This window comes from Trachinotus anak, unplaced genomic scaffold, assembly GCF_046630095.1.
Source record: "Trachinotus anak isolate AG129_WGS33_773 ecotype Australia unplaced genomic scaffold, CSIRO_AGI_Tana_v1 ptg000016l, whole genome shotgun sequence".
NCBI lineage: Eukaryota > Metazoa > Chordata > Actinopteri > Carangiformes > Carangidae > Trachinotus > Trachinotus anak.
The window spans coordinates 22,557,978-22,571,452 of record NW_027273867.1 but is presented as its reverse complement, the minus strand read 5'-3'; the positions used below and the strand labels follow the sequence as shown (position 1 = coordinate 22,571,452).

The window sequence follows — 13,475 nt, the reverse complement described above, 5'->3', positions numbered from 1 at the left end:
TTAAATGGTTTGAAATTATCAAAACAAATCAGAGTAAAATTGTCCAAGCTTCCTCACTCACTTTTAAGACAAGAATTAAAATCAATTGGCAAACAGATAAAACAGGTAAATTTAAATTTTATTCCTTTTGACGGGTTTTCACAACCAGAACTCTGAGACAGACTAAAGAAATTACTTAAATTAAAGGGCGTATTTGACAAATTTTTCTTGAAAAGCCACATTGCATATTTTTGCAGTGTTTGCTAAAAAAATACATCAGCAGTTTAAACATGATAATAATAAGGCAACAATAAAAATTAGTCATGTGATTGAACACAGATAGTGCCAGATTTTACATTTATCATTTTTAGTTTTCAAGTCAACTTAAGGCAATTTACATCATAGAAATAAATTTAAACAAATGTGAAGTTTATAATTAAATATTTCTAAAGAGAAAAGAGAAAAGAAAAAGGTGAGTTTGTTCTACCATCCCTTGGAATAGTAAACTGTATGTTTTAATAAACCTTAAGCAGATGAGTTCCCATCTCAACTGTAAAAACATCCTCGTTCCTATACTTGTATGTGCTCAGCAGAACCTAAAGTTACAGTATCTGTGAATAAAATGTGCCAACAGTCAGTGAAAAGATGAACATGTCTCAGTTTATTTATGTACAGATGTTCAGATGAAATGATGGAGTCAAGTACAGAGGCATTTAGATTTCTGACAAACTTCAGAAAAGTAAGACTGAAACTGGAGTATTTTGTCTTGCAACAGTAACCCAAAGAAAAATCTCGACTAAAGTTACTGAAGGGAAAAACAAAAACATGCTCAAAGATTGAGACTGTAAAATATGTACACTTCTACAATCCTGACAGTTAATCTGTGCATATTTCATAGAGTAGACTTTGACTTAAAAGCTTTTGATTACTTTCAGTATTATGAAAAACGAATCTCCATTCAAATTCCTCCTAAATAAATAATCAGTTTCAAACATACAATAGTCCAATCTCAAGCCACAGACAATTTATAAAGAAAACAAAACTGACACACACCTTACCTAAAATCACAAATTGTTTAGTAGTACCACCAAAACAAACAGTGCATCGTTATTACTCACAACATTAAACCATCTTCTTTGTCTACTGGATCCCAGAATTCAAAAAACACTTTCATGTTTCCACCAGCCACATTGCTTTTCTTTAAAAAACAACAAAACAAAAAAAAAAAAAAAAAAAAACTAGTTTACCTGTCAACGTGGCTACAGAGGAGAAAATTTCACCATCCACAACCTTAAGTTTCTGGTTCTCAACCTGGTTTTACTAATGTTTTAAATCACACAGACAAGTAAACTGACTCTTAAACAAACCTCGGTTAAAACAGAAAATAAAACTTTCAGCTGCCGTAGATCTCAAAGGCCAAATTGTTTACAAGACAAAGCAGTTTCACTTCTGTGACACCGTGGCGTTAAGGAGTGATGGCCCATGGGAAATCAAGCCAAAACGCCTTCACCTACTTGAATAAAATATCAAATATAAAAACCAGTAAAAGCTTTTTCTTGCAACTTGAACTACTGAAGTCTAATCTGATGTTTTGTGACTGAACAGACCTGAACACCAAAAAAATAACTCAAAAGAACCAAGATGTTATTTGGGCACAGGTGAGTGGACAAGACACGTCCTCACAATTTATTAGCAGATTGGTCACAAGAAGAAGAAAAAGAAACACATCTTACAGAGAAATTGAAAATGGAAAGGGATGAAAAAGACAGCCGACACGGGAACAGAAATATTTACGCATTAACTGATGTGTAACTATGTCACATTTCTGTACAGTGGCCAACCCTTTCAAACAAGTACATGAGTACACAAGGATGCAGTAAAGTAGTACATAAGTATGCAGGTGTTTGTCAGCTCCTCTGTATTGCATGCATTCTGTATTCTACTGAACCAAGGTGCTTCTGCGTGCAGACTGATTTTCAACGCCTGCGTCAAAACTATGAGGGACTTCACAAGGCTGCACTCGTGGTGCCGTTCACACACGCACGCACGCACGCACGCACGACACACTCATACAGACACACACGCACATGACACAATCATACAGACACACACAAACAAACACACATTTCCCCTCTTTGTTACCCAAAAAAAAAACGAAACAACTCCGCCCACACCAGTAGATCTTTCCCAGAATGAGGGAATAAATTAGCTCCATAAAATGCTTCTTTATAAAAGAAAAATAGATATTTATATAACTGTACACCTTATCTATACAGCATAAAGACAGGGAGCACGGTAAGAAGGGAAATTATCTCCAGAAATAAGACAGATTCTGGCTCTAGCACCCTTATCCCTCCAACACATGCGTTGCTCGTCTCCTTTATTCGCAGGAGATGGAGCATCCCTCGCTCTGCTCAACAAGGCCGGTTCTCCAGAGAACAGCACAACCACAGCGAGCCTCCTTCAGTCCATCCATTCATCCATCCTCAAGTTTTCTGTGTCCGGGACTGGATGAACGAGCTGAGCGCAGGGAAAGCCCCATCTCTCTGTCTCTTTCTCGGACCAGTTCTGCCTAGTGCTGGTCTCCCTTGATCCGCCCTGCGGCTCCATCGTCAGTAGCTCTACTACAGTTCAGTCCACTCGGTGGGAAGCGAAAAACGCCAGAGGGCCCTTCACGTGACCCTTCCACATGGAACCCCTCTGCTTCTCAGCCAGAGTCTGAGTCGCTTGTGTCTGAGGATGAGGAGGAAGAGGACGAGGAAGAGGAGTCCGAGGAGGAGCTGCTGGCGCTGAGACGTGACGGCTGGGTGTGGGCCTCGGTTGCAGGTTTCTCTGCTGCAGAAATGAAACGCACACAATCAAGACCATGTTTTTCAGGAGCATCTTTTTTTTCCCCCACCAGCCACCAGTAATTTGCTGAAATGTCTGCGAACCAACTTCTGACGTCATCTTCATCTCATTAACACCTAGAACTGGTATCAAATGCTCTTTACTTACGTTTGGTCTTAGGAGGCTTCTTCCCAGAGTTGAGCTGACCACTGACGTCCATCAGCCTTCTCTCCAGCTCCATCTGTTTCTCCAGAGCCAGCTCTTCCCGGGACTTTCCAGCACTGTTCTTTTTACTTGCTACATGCAAACAGACAAGCGACCGCATCAGTAAGATGAGGGTATTATTCTACATCAGCTCTATAGATGATGTTATACACTGAGCCTGAGTGTATAACATCATGAGGGCCGCTGCTTAGCTGTGGTGTTATATGTAATTAAAAAGGCCGAACAACATTGAGGCTTGAAATCTGTGTCCTTATGTTCCTTTTTTATAGAATTATTAAAACAATCTGTATTTTACACTGATTCCTTTAAAGCAAAGAACAAATACAAGTGGTGATGCAGACATTTTAAGCCACAATCTCGTCCGCTTGCTCTACTAACCATATGGCTTTCGAGGTTTCTTCCTCAGACACGTCATGACGTATCTCTCCAGCTCCCGCAGCGTTGATGGCTTCAGCGTCTCGAAGTCTATCTCGATCTCCTCGGGGTTGGTGTCTCGGAGCGAGGGCTCGCGGGACTGGATGATGTAAACGACGCGGCCCAGCTTCTCGCCGGGCAGCTTGTTGATGTCCAGGCTGAGCTGACGCTTCTCATCGTACGACATGGGCGCCGTCTCCTCCTCCTCATCCGAGTCGAAGTGACTCACTATGGGTTCGTGGACCGGCTGAGGCACATTAAACGTCATGGCGCCCTTTTTGGCTCTGATGGAAGAGAAGGCGATGCAGGGAGAGACAGTTAGAGGATGACTAAGGAACGGCTCTTCTAATGGACACAGTGATGACTTATTTGTCTTATTTGATATTTGAATGAATGATACTCATTTTAAACCACAAAAACTATTCCTTCACTATTCCTTCAACATTTGCAGTCTGTTTTACTTTGTGCTGGAGCAAGACACTTTGGATGTCTCGCATTATTTCTGAAACAACTACCAATGCTCCAGCACAACACACTTTCAGTTCCGCAATTATCCAGCAGGTGTCAGTAACTACTCACTTGCTCTTGTTGTTTTTCTTGCTTGGAGCCTTCTTAATGGGGATTACGGGACAGCCCACTGCTCGGTTGGGCTTTGTTTTTGGAGTCTTGGTGATTTTGGGGGTCTTGGCTGGCTTGATGGGCAGTATTTCTTCCTCTACCTTCCGATGCTTCTCTTTTTCCACCTTTTTCTTCTTTTTCTTGTCTTTCTTCTCTTTCTTTTTCTTAGGTTTGACTATGGGGCCCTGGGAGAGTGCAGTGAGCTGCTCGTGCACGGCTTTCAGCTGGAGGGAGACAGGCAGGTGTGTCATGAAGGAATATTCAGTAAAGGATGTAGCGCCACAGCACCACAAAAACAGGAATTTGGACATATATACAAATTTCTGGCTTCCTGCTCTGTTGTGTGTGGGCATTCTAGTACAAACCTGTTCCTGCAGCTCTGCCAGCCGGTTTGCCCTCTCCTCCTCGGAGTCGGAGCTGGGGCTGCTCTCACTCTCCTCACTTTCACTGCTGAGCTCACTCTCAGACGAGGACGAAGAGGAGGAGGAGGAAGACGAGGAGCTAGGTGGTGCTGGAGGCTCATCTGGCATCTTAGCAAAGCAGAACTCAAAGACGTCCTGAAATGAAAAAAAACAGTGAGTGGGTGAAGAAGTTTGAAAACAAGAACGTGATGATTTGAGGCAGAGAAAGAGAGGAAACCAGCAGAGGAGCTGAACTGTGCTGATACAAAAAATAAAAAGATAAATAAATAAATACATTACCTGGAGTTTTCTGGCCATGGCCACCACATCATGATCGGGGGGGTTATACTTGTAGCAGTTGGAGAACATCAGTCTAACATCAGCAGAGAATTGCTGAGCATCACGATACTCTCTGCTGTCCATCTTTCGCTAAAGACAAGAAGAGAGAAGAAGAAGTTTTAGCCAAATATTATATTTCATACAGTCAAAGCAACACCAGGTGTATTAAAACTCATTCACAGCTTATAGTAAACAATCAGACAATTATGCCTGAAGTGAAGATGAAGTGAACACTGGGCTACACAGATACATGGACAGTGTGAGATTAACTGCCTCTACAGTTCATCCCACTTCCATCTTTGAAATATTTTAAACTATTTTATACAAAGTGCACCTTGTGGTTTTCAAAGCACCACAAAGAGGCCACATGGTAACAATGTGTCACAGCGTCGCCCCGTTTTCATTCTACACCTGCTACTGTCGACGGCAGCTCAGTGCAGCAGGGCTGGAAACACAGATCACCCTCTGCTCCTCTGTTCTGACAGGTGTGTGTGTGTGTGTGTGTGTGTGTGTGTGTGTGTGTGTCTGTCTTGGGCAGGTACCTTGATGGTGCTGAGGTCCATGGGCTGCTTGATGATGTCATGGTAGTCATGAAGACCGAGTGACGCGGCATCGACGGGTTTGTAGAACGGCCAGGCGTACGCTGCGTGCTTCTTTGACAGCAGCTCCTTCAGCACCCCATTGCAGTAGCGCAGCTGAGGGCTCAGCTTGCTGCGGCGCACCGGTGCCGGCAGTATGGAATCTGGCAAGTCCTTCTTGGGAGGCTTGATGGGTCGTCCACTCACTCCTCTCCTGCTCCCCGCTGCTGCTTTGGTACTCATCATCACTGTTCCACCGCCCATCCCCATCCCCATGCCCATCCCCATGCCCATGCCCATCCCCATTCCCATCCCCATCCCCATCCCCATGCCCTGACTGATGCTGAGGCCTTGGTTCATCCCCACGCTGGAGTTGTGGTCCACCCCAAGAGAAGTCAGGGTGAGTGGCGAGTCGTGTCCACCGCCCATCCCCAAACTGATGCCGCTGACGCCCATGGTGCTCATGATGGGCATGGCTACGGTGGTTGGGGTGGTTGTGTCTGCTTTCCTCTTCACACCTTTTTTCTGTGATTGAAGAGAGAAGGAGGAGGAGGAGGACATGGTGGTTTAGAGGAAGGTGTTTAGTCTGGTCTTCATTAATTTCTGTGAAAATACTGTCTACACAAATACAGAATGTCAGAAAGTTAACCATTACCTTAGCAGTGGGCTGTGTGGGAGGCAGACCTGTAATGGTAGGGATGCTTTGTTCAGTGAGAAGCACAGGGGGCAAGCTCTTGCTTACAAGCGTCTGTGGGGGGGTAGAAAGGATGGAGTCAGGTGTTTCCGGGGTGGGAGGTGAGTACGCTGACTGGGAGACAGCCGGGACCTGATGAGCTGTTGTCACTCCTCCAGAGACTGGGAGAAACAGGAAGGAGGCAGATTCAGTAAACTGATCACATACGTGTTTGTGTGTGTGTGTGTGTGTGTGTGTGTGTGTGTGTGTGTGTGTGTGTGTGAGAGACTAACATCTCTGGCTGTATTAGCTTGCTTGCAGCCAGTACTCACCTGCACTACCTCTGCCTTTTCTGCCAGGTTTGCCAGGTTTGATCCGTGGAGGGGGAGGAGGCAGCTCTAACTCCTCCTGGGGCATCTGAGCCACTTTCTGCAGGAATGCCTTCTCCAGAGACTGGGCCATCAGCACTATGTCATCCGTAGGCTGCAGGAGGAAATGTGGGCACAATGTTTACAACAGTGGGAGGATGAAGTTTCATGCAGTAAAAGTCACAAAAATGCTCTTATACAATCTAATATGCCATAAATAAAACTGCTAAGTTTTACCAGTACTTGTTTACATTTTATAATGATGGTTTCACTTTCATAAGATTTTGCATCTGAAACTTCCATGGTACAGGCAAAGCATCTGTCATTGGCTTCAAATGATTCCCAGGGGAATATATCTATTTTAGCTTGTACAAAGCCTGTTTTGTGGACAAAAAAGAAGCATTTGCCAGATGTCAAGGCTTCCAGCAGCAGCTGGCATGAAACATTTTCTTGCCAGGATGTCTCAGGCTCACGCTCGCACACAAACGTACATGCATGCACAGACACAAACACACTCTTACCTTGTTATAAATGTAGCAATTGGTAAACATGGTGTTGAAGTCCTGCATGCACTCACTGGCGCTGCGGTAGTAGTTATTTTCTAATCTCTTCTTAATAGTGCCCATGTCCATGGGGGTTTTGATGATCTTATGATAGTCCTGGAGGAAAACAGACACTTCAGGTCAAGAAACAGGAGCCACTACATCCCAAAACTACCAGTGAAGACATACAAAAAGACAAGACATACAAAAGATGAATGGATAACCTGCCCTGCCTGTGGCTCCTTAAATTTGTTTACTGTGGTGAAATTAAAGCTGATATAGTGTGTGTGTGGGGGGGGGGGTCTGTGGGGTATAAAAACGCATATAAAAACCTGTTGTCAGTCTGAAATGGTTTTTTTCCTCTCTGCCTCTAAGCCTGAGCACCAAGAGACCATTGTTTGCACTGAGACATTAGGCTTTCTGGAAAGGAGTGAGGTTGTTTCTAGACAAATGGACGGCCCCTCCTCTAGACAGTGGGTGTGTACTGTCCACTTTCTTAACATTGACACTCACAGGAAGGTTGAGCTTGACCGCGTCTACAGGTTCATGGAAGGGCCAGGCAAAGTGGTGCCTCCACAAAGACTTGAGCAGGACTTTCTGTAGGAACTGAAGTTGGTTGGTCATCTTTCCCTGTCGGGTAGGGTCTTTCACCGGGGGTTGTGGGGGTCCCGAAGGGGCCATCTGACTGAGGGGAGGCATCCCAGGACTCTCAAAGCCTTCATAGAGCAGTGAGGGTTTTCGGATGCGTTTCCCAGCTGTGCCAGAAGCCTGGTCCATCGGTGTGACTCCCATTATGCCAACCTCAACCCCGAGAAGAGAGCTGTGGGGAGCACAGGTGAACAACCAATGAGCTCTTCAGCTTAGTTGTTAAAATAATGCCGAGATTGACAAGTGCTGACAGTATAGATATTTACTAGTTTCCCATGCTGCACAAGGTTTGCTCCTCACCTCAAGAGAATCATTGAATTGTTGACATAACAGCCAAAATACTATTCTGTTTATTTGTTAACAACTAAATGTACCCCGTCTAATTAATGGAGGCAGGTGCACACCTGCATTTAGAGCAAGTCAAAATGAAGATGGGGATGCTGCATAAGAATACGCATCCTTAATGCCAACTTTGCCCTATAAACCAAAAAAAGACAATAATCATTTTATTACTACAAAAAGGTACAAACGTGCAGCAATGATTTTTATTTTAGGACAAGCCACCAGTTTCTCATGTGTTTGCAAATAGAAAATATCTGGACCTACGAACCAGACGAACTGAAAATACTTGAAAAAGCTATACACAATACCTGTCTAATAAATACTTCCATATAAACCAATTATTGTATTGTCTCATCCTAATATAATAGTGTTCCATTGTTGGTATACACTGCATGTTATCCTATCACACCTCAATTAATCCTGTTTATCCTACCGTGCACTCACAAGCATACGGTGTAGTGTAAATCTGCTTCACAAGACGTGCTTGTCAGTCACGCATTCTATCTCTGTGACTTGAAATGTACTGCTGTCGAATCAGCACTGCATGTTAGGAGGAAAGGCATGATTACCACTTCCTGTCTTTTGGGCTATCTCACTGATTAAACAGACTAACTCCACCCTCATTTCCCTGTAGAAAAAAACTGCTGTCCCTAAGGATTGTGGGTGGAGTTTCAGCTGCCATGTTTTAGTAATGACTGGACTATTCTTGGGTCGTCCAACAGAAATGTCCATAACATGCCAAGAAATATACAATTAAGACTGAAACTTGTTTTCTACCAGACATTCTGCCATCCTAATGCCCTCTGAATTTTAATGTTACCACCATTGAGACACAGGGAAAGCAAATAAGACTCCTCTATACAGATTAAACCATGAGCTACTGTTGGCTTTTAACAAACTTCACTGCTCTATAATCTGGAATGTGGCCACAATAACTTAAAATCAGTTACCGTTGGTTAGCCAGGTTTTAACACCACAAAAAAAATTCTTCCAACATCTCTGCAATGAAAGGAGTTCAGTGTTAATGAGAACACTTCATGCCTAGGAAGGCTCTTTATAAAAAGGCGGTCCTGACCTGACTTACCTTTCTTTTTACTCACAAAGAGTACTAACTATTGTTATTCTGTTGGTGCCTCCATTTGTATGTTTCATCATGTCCACAGGTGCAAACACCAAACAACAGTCTCACCTCCCCCAATGTAAGAGCTTCAGCCACGTGTAACAGTCAAGCCACAAAGTCAAGAAAGTAACACACAGTGACACTGAGACTGGTGCATATTTAGACTTCCTACTACGCTATCATGTACTGCACTGAGAAGCGTGCTGGCGCCCAAAGCTAAAATTTGTAAATTTAAACTCTCCAGAACTCCAGTTTACATGTCCATCTTAGTGCAGCTACGCTGATGTTGATGAGCTTAACTAATGTATGGCCCTCATGAAAAAAAAACAAAAACAAATGCCAGCACTGCTAACTTTGAGGTCAGTGAATGTAAACGTCAACAGCACAAACTCACTACATATCTGTTGACCCACTGACACTTGAAACTGCAAAACAAACGTAGGGCAAGGGCAAACAGGGGCATTTAGGGTCATCTTCTGGAAATCACCTGTTGTCCATTTGTTAGCATCGTCAGATGTTGCATGCCCCTTGCAATCTAATTTTATATCTACAAGTATATCTGCACATCACTGTGGTTCCCTCTTAAGTGACCTTGAAGCAACTGATGCAAATAGTATTATGATGTTACATATAGATTTTTAGCATGTTTGCATTGACGTACCCTACATGTACATACTGTTTACAAAAATAACATTTATAAAAGGAGATAAACCTAAGTAGTTTATGAAGTATGTAAAAAGACTATAGACAAGAAATGTAATAAAAATACAGTCTATATTTGTATCGTTTATGGTAAAGCAAGCCATTTTGAATGATACAACTTTTGGAAACACATTTGACAGTTAGTGTACTTTATTATTTAAAAAATGTACATAACATTAACACCACTAAACAGAAAACAACTTCTTTGTGTTAGCTGTATATTGAAGTAACAATTTGGGAAGAGTAAAAGGAGGAATGTGTGCCCAAGGGAAAAAACAATCTGATACTGATACAATGGAGTTAGCTTTTGATATAAATTATGCCATAAATTAAAAAATAACCTTTAACGCATTAAGTGCTGCTGCCCAGCTTAGGTTGAGTGACACTGAGCGCTGTAACCAGGCAACCGACTGAAACACCCAACACACATGGTTAACCCAACCACAAACAGGAGCCTCGCCATATCAAACTAACCGTTCCGATCATGGACAGCTGGCCGTAGTCACATAAATATTTATAGATAAATAATACCTTACCAGTGCAACTGGCAAATTTAGCTGCGTTAGCCCCTGTGCTACACTGCAGTGTCGTTTTACCGGTAAACACAACAAACCCTGACCGTCACATGGCTACAATAACAAACCACAAGCAGAAATACCGGTGCGGCCGCGCTTCTCTAGCCTGTTTGCCTTCCTACGCTTAACTCTTTTACTCAACTCGCGTACGACTGTAGTCTTGTTATACATTACAACATTACTTAAACCTAATGTGTCGTTAACATACAGTGTCTGACCGTTTAGATCAGAATGAATACCTACCACTAGATAAACAACACACACCGATTTCGATTCCCAGCAGCGGAGCCGCTAGCACACAGAAAGGCTTGGGTCTGTGAAGCTAATGCTAGCAAAGCTAGCACCAACTGCCAGGCAGCGGGAGAGAGCGGCCAAGAGCAAGAGGCGCTCCGAAGATGGCGCCGGCGTTGTGCGATCAGTAGTCGCAGCTTGTTACAACCCACCAACACATTTTAATTCCTCAACACGAATTTCGCTTCTAATCCCTTTAACGAAGAGACAAACGTCTTCCTGCAGCACAATCAGTGTCCATTTCTCTTCCACTCGTAATACAGAAAACACAGGCTGCCAGCAACGATACTTTGGGAAAAAAATAATGAGAAATGTTTGAAATATTCCCTCTGATGGAAAGCTGAGAGTCAGTTTTACCGGTAGATACCTGTCAAGGGGCGGGTTAACAGCCATATCCATCAGGATGGATCCGGATTCTGTTTTTAGCTAGACTCAAACCAGGATCCGTCTCTGTTCGTCAGTTTTCTCCGCTCCCCGCCGCGGAAAACTCCTTCAATTCTGCTTCGTTGAAATGGCGACTGCGCGACTACACCCGTTCTTTTATAGAGCCACCATTCGCCCTATTGGGTAAACTGGCTAAGAATGTCCACGCCCTCTGAGTTTCTATAGGCTGTTTATGATGTCCGTCAAAATCACCACACCCCTGTACGCCTGAGCTCCACTGTCAGTCTTTCGGGCCAACCTATTCGCAAGTTCTAGCTGTCCGTCAAAGAAATTGCACAATACTATTGGCTCAGTCTGTTCAGCGTTACAGAAACGCCGCCTGTGACTGGCTCCCTGCGTGATCCTCTACAAAATGGAAGGGCACCGAAACCGCCCTCCTCCTTATCGTATTACATTACGTCAACGTGTGCACAGCGACGGCGGGGATTGGTCGACACCGTTCTAACGCGGGCTTCCAGGGTGAATACCAAGAAGCTGATTGGTTCTTCAGTCGGGTCACGCGTATCCCCCGAGAGCCAGGGGCCTCTCCCCAGCCGCTCACCAGAATATCCGCATTTCTCCCTTTGAGAAGAAGCGCACAGCCGCCATCTTAAAGTACAGTGAAACCGAGAATTACAGTCCAATTATTTACAACAAGTCAGGCAAAACAACGTCTAAAACACGAGTAACACAACATATCTTGCTCACAAACACAAATTAAATGAGCAGCCTCCTCTGCTGGCGAGAAAGGCCACGATTTCAGACCACACTGCCACTCACAAAAGGCCCCATGGTTCACAGACAAATAAAAGCCAACAAGGATAAAGCTCAAGTTTTAACTGAATGTACAACAACTTGTCCGTGGACAACATTTACTTCAACCAACAACAAAAGGCCACACCTATAGGAGGTCACAGGGACCAGCTACCCACTGAATGACACAGCAGTTTTCCTCACACATCTCAAACTTAAAGCTGATTTTTGCCCAATCAACTAGAAAAAAAAACACTAAAAGACAAAAGGAAATCACAACCACAGTCTTATATGGGTCTGAAAAGACACATACCCTACCTCATCTTTCACACTTTACAAGAGTGATCAAACCAAGTTTTGTTGAAAAAGAAAAGCATACAACTACCAAATAAATAACCCTTAACTATAATCCTCATGTTTAAAGACTGAAACTCTAGAAATTCAACAACCACATAAAATGGTTACCTAACCACATGCGCCCATCCCCCACACCAAGGTTACAAATTCCCTACAATGTCACTCAAATACACGATGAAAGTAACACTAGGTCCTTCACTATCAAATATTAAATCAACTAAATGTTGTCAACTTAAAGCTGTAAAACCTTAAAGTATTCTGCGGTTCAAAAAGAAAGTTAAATAATCCAAAAGAAAAAAAAAATAAATATGTTCAGTAAGTATGTCATTAAAAAAAAGCTTCAATTTAAAATAAACACAAATGTCGACTGGTAAATCCCAAAATAAAGCGAAACCTTTCTTGAAATAATCTTCTTGTCTTCCACCTCGATACTCTTTAACCAACACATTTCCCTCCAACATGTCCGCCTTCTTCCTCCTCTCCCTGCGCCGGGTGGGGGAGGGGAGTCATGTGACCACATACGCCCGAGCAAAGTTAAACACGTGGCACCACGCAAAAAAAGAAAAAAAAAAAGAAAAACCCGCAGTAAAACGCGTCCACGGCTCGTCCCTCCTCACAAAGTCCCCTCGGCTCCTCCGCGCTGCGGGTCGTACCGGGTTCCCGCCTCAGACCCGAGGACGAAGTTGGAAAAACACCCGAACAAAGGGCACGCGCTCCGCTGCGTTTGGCTCGCTCCGATTGGTCGAGCTTGACCACGTGACGAAGATGATCATTGATTGTGCTGTTTTCCCACACTTCCTCTTTTCCGACAGCAACCCTTTTCAAACCGAGGTCACCCTTCTCGGCGCATGTTTCCCAGCCCGTCTCTGAAGAGTCACTGACGATGACCTTTCTCTCACGATGAAGATGCTGTCGGTCTCTGTCTGTGTTGCAATGCGAGGCTTGCGCATGCGCACCTGCCATGAAAACGCGTTGCCTTTGCGGCGCATTTGCACCGAGAATGCGAGGGGCTGATCCAAGAGCGGTTCAGTCTGGCGTTTGTCCCCCATGTGACTGATGCGGAGAGCCAGTATTACTCTGGGGAGCAGAAGAGATCTGTTTATATTCCTTATGCGTTTCTTCACTGATATATTAGCTTTTTTATTATTATTATTATTATTATTATGAAGTGTGCCTTACAGATAAACCTATCTTGCCTAAACACAAGCCTCAGAAAGTTGTTTATTATTAAGACCGATCTCTGCATTAAAAAACACAAGAGCCATGAAGAAAAAAACAACAGTGTGAAGTGTTTGGAG

General features: G+C 43.6%; 1 protein-coding gene across 5 annotated transcripts; it reads right to left on the bottom strand.

The window, feature by feature from the left end:
- Nucleotides 1-620: 620 nt before the first annotated feature.
- brd2a (bromodomain containing 2a) lies at nucleotides 621-12,686 on the bottom strand. Of its 5 annotated transcripts, none has more exons than XM_071500966.1 (12): nucleotides 12,572-12,686; nucleotides 7,480-7,786; nucleotides 6,946-7,083; nucleotides 6,398-6,539; nucleotides 6,039-6,238; nucleotides 5,348-5,908; nucleotides 4,767-4,895; nucleotides 4,431-4,622; nucleotides 4,027-4,289; nucleotides 3,412-3,731; nucleotides 2,977-3,105; nucleotides 621-2,814 (listed from the first exon to the last, which is right to left on the bottom strand). In XM_071500966.1, exons 2-12 carry the CDS (start codon nucleotides 7,756-7,758, stop codon nucleotides 2,687-2,689), a joined length of 2,481 nt encoding a protein of 826 aa, XP_071357067.1. In that variant the 5' UTR covers nucleotides 7,759-7,786; nucleotides 12,572-12,686; the 3' UTR covers nucleotides 621-2,686. The 5 variants fall into 5 exon arrangements, with proteins under 5 accessions (XP_071357067.1, XP_071357066.1, XP_071357065.1 ...); XM_071500965.1 differs by having other exon boundaries at nucleotides 6,389-6,539; nucleotides 12,572-12,684; XM_071500964.1 differs by lacking the exon at nucleotides 12,572-12,686 and adding an exon at nucleotides 11,012-11,411.
- Between the last annotated feature and the right edge of the window lie 789 nt (nucleotides 12,687-13,475).

Bases quoted from the DNA above. Each gene is read 5' to 3' on its own strand.
- brd2a (XM_071500963.1), bottom strand. From the start codon at position 11,043: ATGGATATGGCTGTTAACCCGCCCCTTGACAG. The intron at 5,909-6,038 runs GTAATGGTTAAC...CTTCAATCACAG, and splicing joins CCACACAGCCCACTGCTAAG to AAAAAAGGTGTGAAGAGGAA. The intron at 4,896-5,347 runs GTACCTGCCCAA...TCTTGTCTTTAG, and splicing joins TGGACCTCAGCACCATCAAG to CGAAAGATGGACAGCAGAGA.